General features: G+C 33.8%; 1 protein-coding gene across 1 annotated transcript; it reads left to right on the top strand.

The window, feature by feature from the left end:
• The first annotated feature begins 11,320 nt into the window (after nt 1-11,320).
• On the top strand, nt 11,321-14,048 carry LOC110624242 (squalene epoxidase 3). Its single transcript, XM_043961280.1, is given in 8 exon segments — nt 11,321-11,788; nt 11,882-11,993; nt 12,087-12,261; nt 12,354-12,522; nt 12,615-12,836; nt 13,061-13,336; nt 13,431-13,791; nt 13,794-14,048. Coding segments are annotated over 8 exon segments (1,647 nt in total). The 5' UTR covers nt 11,321-11,557; the 3' UTR covers nt 13,895-14,048.
• The last annotated feature ends 2,560 nt before the right edge of the window (nt 14,049-16,608 follow it).

Here is a 16,608-nt window from a genome sequence, read left to right as displayed (position 1 = left end):
TGATTGAGATGTTAAAAAAATAATTGAATACTCTACATCCATAAGATGATATTGTTTCTCCTCCTTAATCAAAAGTTTCGAATTTACGTCATAAATATAAAACACATTTAAAATTTAGGAGAGAGTTTTTCATCCTTTTAATGGGTCTACGTAGCTCTAATAAGTCAAATCAATAATTTAAAAAAAAAAACAAAGTAGCTCTAATAAGTTATAGATTTGAAGTAATCCAAAAAAACAGAAAAACACAAAATAGTTCTAATAAGTCATAGATTTGAAATAATCCAAAAAGGTGGTGAATCAATAACTTAGCACTAGAAAACGATAGGATGATTTACCAACTAACTTTGGCAAAAATGAGATATTCTGCAGCTACCACCATTTTTCTTGGAATTAAAAGGTGGATTTTCCAAAATTAATGCATAAAGAAAATCATTAGAGCATAATATCGCAATAGCCCCCACAAGCTCCATTAGGAACCGTCCAACCTGAATCTCAGGCAATTGAATTGAGTAGTTTTGGTAGTAAAAAAACTTTTCTAACTTCTGAATTAAGTAGGATTTGTTAATTTTGAACTTGAAACTTTCTATTTTAGGCAATTGAATACGAATTTGGAAAAATAGTCTGATTCGGACCATGAATCAAACTGAATCGATTAAATTTGAAATCCAATGATGGATCCAAAAAATTTATTTACTCGGACCTGATTTTAATATATGATCAATAAAAATAAAATATATAAAATAAATATATATTAAAAAATTTATAAAAAATAATAAAATATTATAATTAAATTATAATTTATCTAATTTTTTATTAACTAAAATATATTAATAACAACTTCATTTTTAATGTTTACAAATATATCTTCTTTTAATATAAGTCAACAATCAAACCATCAATAGCTTATCTCTCATTCTATTATGAATTGACTTTTAATAGTATTTATTGTAGGAAAAAAAAATCTTTCTACTATAAATATAACATGCAAATTTATAAAAAATAATACGGTTAAATTAACATAATAATTTATTATAATATTTATTATAAATTTTATTTTTTTAAATTAAATTATCTAACCCATTAATTATAGAAACAATATTTTATTTCATTTTTCTAAATTTAAATAATCTAATCTATTATCTATAAAAAATAATACTTATTTATATTTAAGTATTTTAAATTTAAATTATCTAACCTATTATCCATTATATTTATATTTTTAAAATTAAATTATTTTTTAAATTTAAATAGTTCATGAAACTTATTAATTAATAAAAAAATTAATTGTAAAACACTTTTATTTATAAAAATTTAAATTTATTTCTCTTAATTTAGATAGTTTAACAAATAATTTTAATTATATAAATATATTAGAAACTCATTAAGTGAGATAATTACTTCTTAATGACAACAATAGCATATCAAATTAAATTACGCAATGAATGAATAATGTTTTAAAAAAAAATTAATGCATTGGATTTGAAATTTTAAAAATAAAAAATAAATTTTTTGAATTGGAAAAATAGAAAATGGGAGAGACAAAATAAAAAAAATTAAATTAAATGAACTAAATAATATTGAAAACGGATAAGGATTTGTTTGATAGAATGATTAAAAAATTTAATTTTATAAAGTAGAAAATATTTTAATCGAGTAATTTTGGTATGAGATTAATTAATAAAATTTTTTAAATATATAGGGATTTAATAATAATTTTTTTTGTTATATATAAAAGTATCTAAATATCCCTAAATGATTTGTAATTTTTTAGGGGGTCCATGGTGCCCCTTGACCCACCGTAACTTCGTACCTGTCGAAACCTAACTGGTTATTGTACCTGAATCCGACATAAACCTTAAACTATAAGGGCGATTATGTTTCCCCTCGTATGAACCGGAACCACAATTGGATGGAAACTAACCGGTTCAAACTAACTGTTCAGTTTCAGTTTGATTTTTTATTTTTTAAATAAATTATTTTAAAAACTGTACCGCTTAAAATTAATGCATAAACTAGTTAAATTATCAAATAAGTGCAAATTTATTTTTAATTTGTAAAAAAATATTATTTTCATTTAAATGTAATTTTATTTTATTTTTATATTATATATATATTATTTTATTTTTTATATCATGTAAATGGATTCATTTTATAATTTACTTATTTAATAAAATATATATTCAATAACATTTAAGACTTATATTTATTTTTTTATATTTTATTTAAGTTTTTTTACAATAAAAAATCACAATCGTTACCGTTTTAAAATCGGACTGGAATCTGACTAAAATCGTTAAGAAATTGAAACCATCTTCAAACGTTTTAAATTAGGTCGGCTCCGATTCGGTTCAAGAAATAAATTGAACCGCCGATTCCAAACCGAAACCGGTCCACGGCCATGTATAGGTTGATAGAAAAGGTTTTGCTTCATCATCCAAAAGCACTGGTCACCCATGAGACAACCCAACGCATCAAACATCATCAAGTTTATCAATGTCCTTGATCTGATATGTCTTATTATCCTGGAGACTAAAGAAGCGACGAGTATCCACCTGATTAATAGATAAGGATAATACTAAACCTTCTTCGAGTGTTTTGAAATAGTTTTCTGTTGTATTTAGATATGTATAACTTATTTGTAGGATGTAAACGGGTTATATGTATGTATTTAAATTCATTTGTTATTCATAATAATACACACTTTTCCTGTTCTTTTATGGTATCAGAACTGAAAGCTTAACAACATTTTTTTATCGATCCATTTTTTTTTCCTTTCCTGTGTTATGGATCTGCCATCTCCTACTGTTGAGAGTACAACAACCCCTTCGGTTGTGCAATCCCCTATTGTGTCCTCTAGTTCTCAACTTATTTCTATTAATGCCGTAGCGCAAGCACCTATTAAACTCACCTCCACGAATTACCAATCCTGGCATACACAGTAGTATTCGCTGTTGGTGGGGTATGATTTTCTTAAATATGTGGAGAAACCAAGTGATGTAACCATTGAATCAGATCCAATCTGGTTTCGTCAAGACCAATTAATTCGAAGTGCTCTAATAGCATCTCTTTCTCTGGATATTGTTCCCTTTATAGTTTGTGAGAAATCTGCATCTGATATCTGGCTTACCCTGGCAAAGACGTATGCAAAACCTTCATAGGCTCGGATTATGAGTCTTAGGGAATCTCTGTTCACTACTAAAAAGGGATCCATGACTATCACTGAGTTTTTACAGAACGTTAAAGCTATCACCACCACTCTTGCTGCCACCGGTGTCCTAATTTCCATGAATGAAGTCGTCCTTCATGTTCTTCATGGGTTACCCCCGGAGTATAAGGAAGTTGCTGCTGCAATTCGTGCTTGAGATACATAGGTATCTTTTGATATTTTGCATGATAAACTTACTGATTTCGAAAGTCAGTTGGCTCGCGAATCAGGTTTTGTTGCTGCGCCGACTACGGTTAACTATACTGCCAAATCAGGATCTGCCCTCAGTCTCAATCAACTAGGACTCGATCAAATATGTCTGCTGCGGTTTCATTACCTGGTAATTCTGGAGGAGGATCGACTTCGAAAGCAAAAGTCAAATGTCAATTTTGTGATCGACCGGGTCATACCAACAAGCAGTGCTTTAAATTTAAAAAGTTGTTTCCCTGGATGTTTAACAATGATGCATCGCAGGTTGCAAATAAAACTCAGGTTAATTGTGTGACACAAACTGGGCAGTCTACTGATTCTAAGTGGATCATGGATTCTGGCGCCAATCAACATATTGTTCAAGACTTATAGAATTTGGCAATCTATTCTGAATATGATGGCAATGACGATGTTCTTCTTGGTGATGTTAGTTCTTACCCTATAACACATATTTGTTCTGTTCAACTTTTGTAACACTCAAAGCCCTTGCATCTGAATAATGTGTTATGTGTCCCTGCTTTAAATAAGAATTTGATTTTTGTTTATCAGTTATGTGCTGCTAACAATGTTGAAGTTACATTTAATCCATTCTTATTTAATGTGAAGGATTTGAGCATGGGAGCACTGCTGGCGGAAGGGAAGCCCGTTAATGGAATTTATGAATGGCCACCTGATCTGTCAGTTCTGCGAAATCCAAGTGTGAATCATACTGTTGCCTATTCACAGTCTCTCTAGCATCGTCGGCTTGGCCATCCCTCTACCCCTGTTTTGCGACTTCCTTTGAAGCAGTTTCAATTTTCAGTTGTTAATAATAATTTTTTTTGTGATTCCTGTAAGTGCAATAAAATCCATAAACTTCCATTTTCTCAATCCACAATGACCAATTCAAAACCATTGGAATTAATTTACACTGGTATCTGGGGTCCTTCCCCGATTACTTCTGTTGATGGGTTCCATTATTACCTGATTTTTGTCGATCACTATACTAAATATGTCTGGTTCTTTCCCTTGAAATGAAAGTCGGATGTGTCTTTTATTTTTCCTGTTTATAAGAAAATGGTTGAGAATTATTTTGACACGAAAATTATTTCAATCTATTTCGACAATGGGGGGAATTTCATCATTTAAAGAGTTTTTGACAAGATAATGGGATTTCGCATTTTCTCACTACGCCTTATACCCCTGAACACAATACAATTGCTGAACGTAGGCACCGACATATTGTTGAGACTGGACTCACCTTACTTCATTCAGCTAATTTGCCACTTTCATTTTGGTCCTATGCTTTTCAAACGGCAGTCTACTTAATTAATAGGATGCCTACTCCTATTCTTGAAAATAATTCTCCTTTCTGGTGTCTTCATAAGAAAGAACCAAATTATGTAAAATTAAAAGTCTTCGGGTGTTTGTGCTACCCTTGGGTTAGACCCTTTAATTCCCATAAGCTTGAAAAACGCTCTGTTCCTTGTGTTTTCTTAGGATACTCAATCACGCAGAGTGCGTATAAGTGCTACAATCCACTCACTTTGAAACTGTATCTCTCTCGTCATGTGGAGTTTGTAGAAACAGAGTTCCCCTTTTGTACTATTGCTCAAAACCTAGAACGCCCAAATTCTTCTACCACAGATACTTGGTCTCCCATCCATTTTGTTTTATCAATTGCAGGAATTGACAGTCTCAGGGAGCCAGAATCGACGGTGGCTGCTATGGCTTTCCCTTCTCCAGTTCAGTTGCAACCAATGCCAAATCCGGGAGCCATATCGGAATCTAGATCAGGAACGGATACGGGTATGGGTTTTTCTGCTGGTTTAATATCTGATAATACTAATATTGTGGATGTCTCTCAGTTGGATTTGGTTCCTCAAGTGCAAAATCAATCTATTCACCTGATGATTACCAGGAGTAAAAAACAATATTCGAAAGCCTATTCAGAAGTTGTGTTTGGCAATGATTTCTCAATCTCCAACTATGTTATTTGTTCCTAAAACAGTGGCACAGGCGCTAAAAGATCCCAAATGGAGATTGGCGATGGAGGCTGAATATAATGCGTTAATGAAGTAGAAGACTTGGAAGTTGGTTTCTCCAGATAAAGCAGCAAATATTGTGAGTTGCAAGTGGCTATTTCGAATCAAGACTGATGCCTAAGGAAATTTGGTGCAGTACAAAGCTCGTTTAGTAGCCAGAGGGTTCACTTAACGCCCTGGTTTCGATTTTGATCAAACTTTTTCGCCGGTTGCTAAACATCCTACTGTAAGAATAATTCTATCTCTTGCTGTTATTCATGGGTGGTCTTTGAGACAAGTTGACGTTAATAATGCTTTTCTGCATGGTGTATTGACTGAAGAGGTTTTTATGGAGCAACCCCCTGGGTTTGTCGACACTGATGCTCCACATTATATTTGTCAATTGAAAAAGTCATTGTATGGTCTTAAGCAAGCACCAAAGGCGTGGTACTCTGAATTAACATCATTTCTTCTAAGTGCTGGTTTTGAACAGTCGAAATCTGACAGTTGTTTGTTTATGTCGCTCAAGAATGGTCACTGTGTCTACATTCTTGTTTATGTCGACGATATCATCGTCACTGGCAGTAACTCTGTTTTGATTGAGCAGCTTATACAGTTACTTGGTGGAAAATTCTCTATCAAAGACTTGGGCACTTTGCATTACTTCTTAGGAGTGGAAGTTACAAGAACTGAGTCTAGTCTGTTTTTGTCTCAATAGAATGATGTTAGAGAGCTTTTGGAAAAAGTAACATGCATGAAGCAAAATCTGTTGCCACTCCATTATCCGTATCTATGGTATTAAGTAAACATGATTCAAATGCTTTGGATGATGTCTCTGAATACAGGGCGATCATTGGAAGTTTGCAATACTTGTTGTTAACTAGACCGGATGTTGCTTTTGTTGTCAATAAACTCTCTCAGTATACTCACCGGCCTACGTTCAATCACTGGGAAGCAGTGAAGAAGTTACTTCGCTATTTGGTTGGAACAATTGATCATGGTTTGATCTTGCGTAAACAATCCACATTGAGTCTACATGCTTTTTCAAATGCGGATTGGGCTGGTGACCGAGATGATCGAACATCAACAGGAGCTCACGTCATTTTTCTGGGGAGAAATCCCATCGCTTGGTCATCGAAGAAACATAAATCCGTTGCTAGATCTTCAACGGAAGCTGAATACAGGTCAGTAGCTACAACTACAGCTAACTTGCTTTGGGTACAAAATCTGCTTCTTGAATTAAAAGTTCGAATTCCGGATAACCCAGTGATCTACTGTGATAATCTGGAGGCGACATATGTGGCTGCCAACCCAGTTTTCCACTCCAAAATGAAATACATAGCACTAGATTATCACTTTGTCAGACAGAAGGTTCAAGGTGGCCATCTACGAGTTACCCATGTTTCTTCTAAAGAACAAATTGTTGATTTATTAACTAAGCCATTGCCAATTATAGAGTTTACAAAGTTCAAGAACAAGATTGGTGTCAGAGCTCGACCACCATCTTGCGGAGGCATAATATATAAGGATAATACTAAACCTTCTTCGAGTGTTTTGAAATAACTTTCTGTTGTATTTAGATATGTATAACTCCCTTATTTGTAGGATGTAAACGGGTTGTATGTATGTATTTCAATTCATATGTTATTCATAATAATACACACTTTTCCTGTTCTCTTACTAATGTCCTTGATTTGATTGCGTATAGGGAGGAGGAGCCATGGTGTCTGAGGCACATGCGATTTTGCAATAAAACACCAAGAAGATGTAAAATTTGGAGAATCACACAATTTGAGAATAAAAATCCTTACCCTTTCATTGACAGAAAAGTGACAATATATATTTAGAAAAATCTAAGAATGTAAAACATCCTATACCATATAAGCTAAACTTCTTACGTTGTCCAAACTAAACTTCTTGTAATGCACAAGAAAAAGAAAGAAAGAAAAGATATTCACACACAAATCAAGAAAAGATATTCACATACAAATCAAGCCTTAAACCACTACAGGTCGGCGGGTCGTCAAGACGTCAGATAGGTCGATACAGGTCGGTAGGTCATTAAGGGATGTCTGGTGGACAGGCCGGATCATCAGGATGTCTGGTCGCTTCCAATACCCCACCTCAAGATGGAGCATGAAGATTCCGACTGCCTAACTTGCCTAGGGGAAAATGAAATTGATCTTTGTGCAAGGCCTTAGTGAAGATATCAGTTTATGGACATACTGGTCCCTTCCATAAAGATTTTGTACAGTTTATGGACATGTCAATCCCTTTAACAATTTATGGATATGTCGGTCCCTTCATCAAAGATTTTCTACAGTTTATAGATATGCCGATCACTTCCATAAAGATTTCTATAGTTTATGGACATATCGGTCCCTTCAACAAAGATTTTCTGCAGTTTATAGATATATCGGTCCCTTCTATAAAGCTTTCCATAATTTATGGACATGTCGGTCCCTTCAACGAGGATTTTCTACTGTTTATGGACATGCTGGTCCCAGGCTTTTGAGTACTGCCTGCACACCTGAGTTCTACCTGCACACCTGAGTTGCCACGAGGTCAAGTACCCCACCATTCTTGGTAGCCTATTAACTGAAAATAACTTTCAGTGTCATGACCCTCTCGATTGCAATGAGAGCAAATAGAATTTTTATCTTTATTCCCCCTGAATTCTAACCACTAGCTCGAATTGCGAAGCTCATGGGGTTGTGCTGTTCATCTTTGCTTCTCGTTACAATTCTCACTCACTTTTATCGAACCACCATAGCATAAGAACGATGCAAATTAGGCAAAGGACCAGTGCTTAAGATATGGGACCACACGGTACCATAACCTTCTTCATCCAAGCCCATAAGAAATTAATGAACTCTTTTTTCTTCACGCTTTTGCTCCATTTCAATGGTAAGATTGCATTTGCAATCTGCACATGCACACATTGTCATGTGATCATAATTATTAATCTCATCCCATAAGGTTTTGAGTTTACTGAAATAGGATACAATGGATTGACTATCCTGCCTACAGTTTGCCAGGTCAGATCTCAACTGCTGCATTCGTGAGAATCTCTACTTAATATCTTCTCACAAATTCTTCATCCTTTCGACATGAGAGATAGTTGATCGAAGTGTTGGTTCAATGGTGTTAAATACTAAGAAAACCAATACTTGGAGTTAACTGTCACTTATCTTTGAGTTCCGCTGCATCGTCTGCCGATTGTTTGACGGTCTATCAATAAAGTCGTATTTCTTTTTGGCTCTCAATGCAATCCACATGGCCTTTGTCCATTCTTCGTACTTCTCTCTTTCAACTGCACTTAGGTAGACAAATTGCTCGGGTTGTCACTTAAATTTAGTGTATAAGGATTGGAAGAATTTTTCATTATTCCTAAATTCTCCCCATGTTTCTTTTCAACTTTTATAGCTCTAATACCATGTAAAATTTGGAGAATCGCACATTTTGAGAATAAAAATCCTTTCCCTTTCATTGGCAGGAAAGTGACCATATATACACCAGGTTCACCCTATTTAGAAAAACTTAAGAATGCAAAACTTTCTATACAGTACAAGCAAAATTTCTTGCGTTGTACAAATTAAATTTCTTATATTTCATAAGACAAAGAAGGAAAGAAAAGATATTCACACACAAATCAAGTCTTAAACCACCACAAGTCGGCAAGTCATTAGGACGTCGGATAGGTCGGTCGACAAGTCGGATCATCAGGACGTGGCCGACACTTGTCAACGGGGATCAAATGGAGCAGTTCAGGGAGAAGCTCAAACCATTTAGTTTAACAGTGGAAGAATCCACGAGGTGATTCTTTTGGGAGAAGAAGTAGAAGAAAGACTTGTTTTGAATGCCATTGATTTAGAAGTACCACAAAACTTTTCAATATATGTATTTATTTATAGCAGTTGAATATAGATGTCCAAATCTGTCAAGGACTTGGATCAGTAATCCTTTTTGTAATTGGAGAAAATCTTAAATCCTAGATCGTATACTTACAAGAAATGAAAGCGCAAGTATTGCTGCAGACCATCTAGATGTTTTGAAGGATATTGGTGGTGCACGATTCATTGCTTTATTCTGTATGGTTTAGATTACCAACTGAGATTGACTGTATTAAAGGAAAGGTATCTTTGCATTTTGTTCAGCTATATGTGGAAAATATAATTTCTAATTATTCAATTGTCCCATTATAGTTATTTTTACTAAAAATGGGAGGCCAAAAAATTTATTTTCAATTACTCTAATCCTCAAATATTTTTTTTTTAAAAAAATAAAATGTGATCCTCAAATGTTTTTTTAATAAAAAATAAAATGTGAATGGGGAAAAAGTGATGGTCCAGTTAGCACAGCCCATCTAGCCATATGAACCAGGATGGTACTGACCTGTTATCCTTCAACTGCTGGGAGCGAGAGGTAATCGCTGCTCTGTGAAGCCAGCCTCACGCATTACCCCCTGCTCTAGGAACTAGGAGACCCAAGCCTTCGCCCAGGTCCCATGGTTTAACTCTCAGCTTGGAACGGGCAAGCCAGAAATTAGCCAAGCCTGATACTGCCATAAGGGCTCGAACAACGTCCCAACACCTTAAAGCCCCCACTTGGGTTACAAGCCCACGTTACTGAGCTCAGCGATTTACATTGTCCTTGCATTGGAAACATAAAATATTAATGAGTTTTAATTCTGGCCGATATGGGATTGACATTCTTTAATGTCCATATGTCCCTCAAGAAAACGTCACTTGAATTTTGCTGATTTCATCATTAAAAAAAAAAAAAAAAAAAAACCTTAATTGAACTTGGTATTTTTCTCTTTTATCTGTTTAGTCTCTTTAAAAAAAAAACCTTAACCATTTAAACTAAATGTGGTGTTGAAATTCTTAATTCAACCGCTTATTTTTGTAATAATTCGGGTTATAACTGTCCAAATATAAATAAATAAATCTCATTTAATTTTTATATTGTGATAAATTGTAAATCAAGTTTTATGCAAAATTTATCCTCTAATTTAGTAAAGGCTTTAAGAGTTATTAAAGTTACTGTCTTGAAGATAATTCTATCCCTCATTTGATATACCATGTATCCACTTCTTGTATCACATATTTTTTGTTCATATTATTTTTTTTATATAGATTAAACAATGACAATTATTTTAGTTTATAAAATAATATTTTTTGGCTACTTTTAAATTGTATCCATTTTTTAACATAAAATATGGATATTAAGTTTTATACAAATAAAAAATCATTACTAATGATTTGAATTAAAGTTTAATGATAATTTGAATTATTATTTAAAAAAATAAAATATTAAAGACAAGTTGTATTGAAAATAAAATAAAGTTATTATAATTGATTTATATCTTAACCAAAAGGATAGGAGAGAGTAAAAATAAATGAATCTCATTTAATTTGTACAACTATTTATTTATATGTTGAGTTGAGCTAAATTTCTTGAATTCTCCTTTTGTTTTATGAAAAATATTTGGTAATATTTTTTGACATTTAAAATATTTAAAAAATTAATAAAAATAATTTTTTATTAAAAAATTAAATTATTTTAAAGAAAATAACTTATTTTTTAATAAGGAAAAGACATCTTATATATTAAGATAATTTATTTCTGAGTTTGTGATTGCAGCTAAACTGAAGACTCTGCCTTTTACAGTTTGTGATTGGCTTTGGGTTATGTTTGACTAGTAATTTATCCTGACAAGAAATCCTTAACCTGTGCTAGTGTTAAAACCCACTTGAGCAGTAGTATCACGTGAGGACTTTTGGTATGTGGTTCCAATTCTACTACATTACCAGTCAAATAATTGCATTGGACAACTGCTGCAATTCAAGACCTATTTGGTCAAATACAAGACTCCAAACTCCAAATATGGACAGCTTAATAAAAACAACAAATGAAATCCATTTTGTGGTCTTTTAGACTGATTTCATTTTGAAGATCTTGACAACATTTTTCATTCTTATGCATCTGTCCAAATCTCATTGTATTTGATTTAGTAGAACCATTTCATCAATTTAGTCGTACATTTGGAAAACTATATAAAGGAACCAGAAAACCATTTTTCTACACGACTTCAAAACTCACCATCACTTGTACAATTCTTATATTGCTTCTGGAAATGGAATCTGAATACTTAATGGGAGGAATCATGGCTTCTTTGTTGGGGTTTGTGTTGTTGTATAGAATAACAGCACAGAAGAAAGCCACAACATCAAGAGGAGTTGCAAGATATGAAAAATTAGAGAGCTCTGAAAATGGAATAGACCAGGCAGAGAAAGACAAGAAACCAGATGTAATTATTGTTGGAGCTGGGGTTGCAGGTTCTGCTCTTGCTTATACTCTTGGCAAGGTAACTCTCTCTGTCTATTACTTCTTGTGTGCTTGCTTTTTAATCTATCAGAAATATGTGATTTACGTCCTTGTTTCCTTCTCTCCAATGCAGGATGGAAGGAACGTACATGTGATTGAAAGAGACTTGACTGAGCCTGACAGAATTGTTGGAGAACTTCTCCAACCTGGTGGCTACCTAAAACTAATTGAGTTGGGACTTCAAGGTAACCAGAATAGGAAGTTCCAAAATTTTTATTACTGCAAACCAATGTTGTCACTTCTAATTCTTAGACTATATACATTTTGAGTGGCTGCAGATTGCGTAGAAGACATCGATGCCCAACAAGTATTTGGATATGCTCTTTACAAGGGTGGAAGAAGTACTAAACTTTCCTATCCCTTGCAAAGCTTTGATTCTAACGTGTCTGGCAGAAGCTTTCACAATGGACGTTTCATCCAAAGGATGCGAGAAAAAGCTGCTAGTCTAACCAAGTAATCATCGTTTCCTTTCCAATTCCATTAATGAAACCTTTTTCATTTAACGTGTAAGTTCATAATTTAATTTCTCTAATTTCTCTTTACAGTGTAAGATTGGAACAAGGAACAGTAACATCCTTGCTTGAAGCAAATGGAACAATCAAGGGTGTCCAATACAAAACAAAAACTGGTCAAGAACTTGCTGCATCTGCTCCACTAACAATAGTTTGTGATGGTTGTTTTTCAAACTTGCGACGCTCTCTTTGCAATGCCAAGGTCAAGATCGGGTTTCAAACTTGCAATAGCTATGAATGTCTTATTCACAATTTCACTTGTAATTTATGGATTTTGCTTTGTAATGTTTGCAGGTTGAAATCCCCTCTTGCTTTGTTGCTTTGATATTGGAGAACTGTGAGCTTCCATACCAGAATCACGGACATGTTATTCTGGCAGACCCTTCACCAATCTTGTTCTATCGTATTGGTAGCTCAGAAATTCGTTGCTTGGTTGACATACCAGTAAGCCAAAACCTGCCATCAATTTCCAATGGTGAAATGGCCAACTATTTAAAATCCATAGTGGCTCCCCAGGTATTAATAACTTGCTTATTTAGCCTGCTAATACAACCATTTGTTATTTGTTATTTTAACTTAATTTGATCCTTAATATAGTTATTAGCTTAAAGGAGCTTTCGATCATGACTCAGTTTATAATGCATGGAGGAGATGTTCTTTTCTTTTCTTTTCTTTTCTTTTGAAATTACAAGTCATTACTCTTTGATTCCTTGGACTCATCAGGAACTTGCATGTTTCAGATTCCTCATGAGCTATTTGATGCTTTCATTTCTGCCATTAACAAAGGAAACATCAGAACAATGCCTAATAGGAGCATGCCTGCTGCACCTCATCCCACTCCAGGTGCTCTTCTTTTAGGTGATGCATTTAACATGAGGCATCCTTTAACTGGAGGAGGAATGACTGTGGCGCTTTCTGATATAGTTGTTCTAAGGAATCTTCTTAGACCTCTACATGATCTAAGTGATGCATCTGGCCTTTGTGAATATCTTAAATCTTTCTACACACTTCGCAAGGTAGTCAAGCATATAGTCTGTCTATTTTCATAGAAAGAGAGCAAGGAAAAGAGTAAATTTATGTTAACCATGTGTTCTTTTCTTTCTTATCCAGCCAGTGGCATCTACTATAAATACATTGGCAGGAGCCTTATACAAAGTCTTTAGTGCATCACATGATCCAGCACAAGATGAAATGCGTAGAGCATGTTTCGACTACTTGAGCCTCGGAGGTGTATTTTTAAGTGGACCTATTGCTTTACTCTCAGGTTTAAACCCTCAGCCATTGAGCTTGGTTATGCACTTCTTTGCTGTGGCTGTCTATGGTGTTGGTCGCTTGGTATTTACATTGCCATCTGCCAAGAGGATATGGATGGGGGCTAGAATGATCTCAGTATGTATATTGACTACACTTTTAAGTTGTATGAGTCATAGTTTTTTGTTTCTTTTTTCCCTAATATTCTTCTTTTTCTTTAGGTTGCATCTAGGATTATATTTCCAATAATAAGAGTTGAAGGAGCTCAACATATGTTCTTCCCAAAGGTCATGGCAAAATACTGCAGACCCTTAGCTCTTTGAAAATTGAAGCAAGCAAAATGAATGATACTTGACGGCATAGCTAATCAAATTTACCCAGAACTAACCATTTATCTTGTATACTGAGCAATACTAAATTGTAAACTAGAACATGTTTCTTTCTTTCTTTTTTTTTTTAAGATTTGATTTAGGAATTTGCAAAACGTAGTACAACTGCTAATTGCACATTTATTCATTTACTCTTTAACAAATTTGCTATGCAATTACATGAGTTATAGTCTTTGTTACTGATTACAACTTGAAACGAGAATTCAAATAATTAGTTTGAAGTAGAATTTGAATTTGCAAACTCTAAGCACCAATCAATCAGTTAAATTTTCACTATTAATTTAAAAATTAATTTAAAAATTTTCAAAAAATATATTTTTTAGAAAATAATTTATTTTTATTGTTTGATTGAGATGTTAAAAAAATAAAATCTAACAATAATTGAAATTCGAAGACACCACTCCCTAGTTTAAAATCTCACAATAATTGAAATTTGATTGTTCGGAATAGGATAAATTTTTATTCAAAATTTGAAGACATCACTCCCTAATTTAAAGCTTTACAATAATGGAAATTTGATTTTTTGAAATTGGGTAAATTTTTACTTTCCATATTTATTATCTCATTTCGTCCTAATAACAATCACAAAAATTTTTCTAAATAATAATAAGTAAAAAATATGCATTGAATACTCTATATCCATAAGATGATATAAGATGGTATTGTTTCTCCTCCTTAATCAGAAACTCCGAGTTTATGCCATGGGTATAGAACACATTTAAAACTTAGGAGAGAGCTATTCGTCTCCTTAATGGGCCTACGTGCCCCTTGACTCACCGTAGCTCTGTTCCTGCTGGAACCTGACTGGTCAACAAGTTCTGGTTCCTAAACCAGACAGAAACCTTGGACTAGAAGGGCGATTATGTTTCCCTCGAGTGAACTAGAACCACAATCGGATTGAAATTAACCAATTTGAATCGACAGTTCAGTTTTGATTTGATTTTTTATTTTTAAATAAATTTTTTTAAAAATTGTATCACTTAAAATTGATGTATTAACAAGTTAAGTTATCAAATAAGTGCAAATTTATTTTTAACTTGTAAAAAAAAATATTATTTATATTTAAATGTAATATTATTTTATTTTTTATATCATAAATGGATTCATTTAACAATTTACTTATTTGATAAAATATATATTCAATAATTTTTTTTTTTGAAAATAAATAGATAGAATTATATTAATTCAAAAGAGGAATCACAAAATCAGGAGGGATGAACGACCACTCCAACATGTTCGGAAATAAACGCCTTGCTTGTGCAAGAGCATGAGCAACTTTGTTTGCCAAACGAAATACATGAGAAACTAACAAGTTCCCACTAACCTCTTGAATTAGAGATTTACAATCTGAAACAATACCCCCAAAAATAGAAAAATCAGTCACAGAGACAGCCTGAAGAGCTTGAATTACTTGAAGGTTGTCTGATTCCACCTCCATTCTCATCCAACCTTTGTTTCCTATATTCAATAATATTTAAGACATATTTATTTCTTTGTATTTTATTTAAGTTTTTTTCAGTAAAACATCACAATCATAACCGTTTTAAAACTAGACTAGAATCTGATCAAAACTGTTAAGAATTTGAAACCGTCTTCAAACGTTTTAAATCAGATTGGCTCTAATTCGGGAACCAAAACGGGTCCATGACCATGTCTAGGTTGAGAGAAAAGGTTTTGCTTCATCATCGAAAAGCACTAGTCACCCATGAGATGACCCAACGCACCAAGCTTCATCCAGTTATCAATGTCCTTAATATGATATGTCTTATTATCCTGGAGACGAAAGAAGCAACGAGTATCTGCATAATGTCCTTAATTGCCTGCAGGGAGCGGGAGCCATGGTGTTTGAGGCACATGGGATTCTGCAATGGAACGCCAAGAAGATGTAAAATTTGGAGAATCACACAATTTGTGAAAATCCTTGTCCTTTTATTGACTGAAAAGTGACAATATATATTTAGAAAATTCTAATAATGAAAAACATCCTATACAATATAAGCCAAACTTCCTACGTTGTACAAACTAAACTTCCTATGATGCACAAGACAAAGAAAGAAAGAAAAGATATTTACAGGTCATCAATACGTCAGATAGGTCGATATAGGTCTGTAGGTTATTAAGAGGCCAGATCCTCAGAACATACCTCAAGACAGGATGTCGATAGGTCGAATCATCGGAATGTCTGATTGATAGGTCGCTTCCAATACTCCCCCTCAAGATGGAGCATGAAGATTCCGAATGCCCAACTTGCCTAGGGGAAAAGGAAATTAATCTTTGCGCAAAGCCTTGGTGAAGATATCAGTTTATGGACATGCGAATCCCTTCAACAAAGATTTTCTGCCGTTTATGGACATATCGGTCCCTTCAACAAAGATTTCAACAATTTATGGATATGTCGGTCCCTTTTATCAAAGATTTTCTATAGTTTATGGATATGTCAATCCCTTCAACAAAGAATGGACATGCCGGTCCCTTTCCATAAAGATTTCTATAGTTTATGGACATGTTGGTCCCTTCAACAAAGATTTTCTGCCGTTTATGGATATGTCGGTCCCTTCTAAAAAGATTTCTAAAGTTTATGGACATGCTGGTCCCTTCAATGAAGATCTTCTGCTGTTTATGGACATATTGGTCCCAGGCTTTTGAGT

This window comes from Manihot esculenta, chromosome 10, assembly GCF_001659605.2.
Source record: "Manihot esculenta cultivar AM560-2 chromosome 10, M.esculenta_v8, whole genome shotgun sequence".
NCBI classification, from domain to species: Eukaryota; Viridiplantae; Streptophyta; class Magnoliopsida; order Malpighiales; family Euphorbiaceae; genus Manihot; species Manihot esculenta.
Note: the sequence above shows the minus strand (reverse complement) of the source record. Positions and strands in the feature narration are given on the sequence as shown.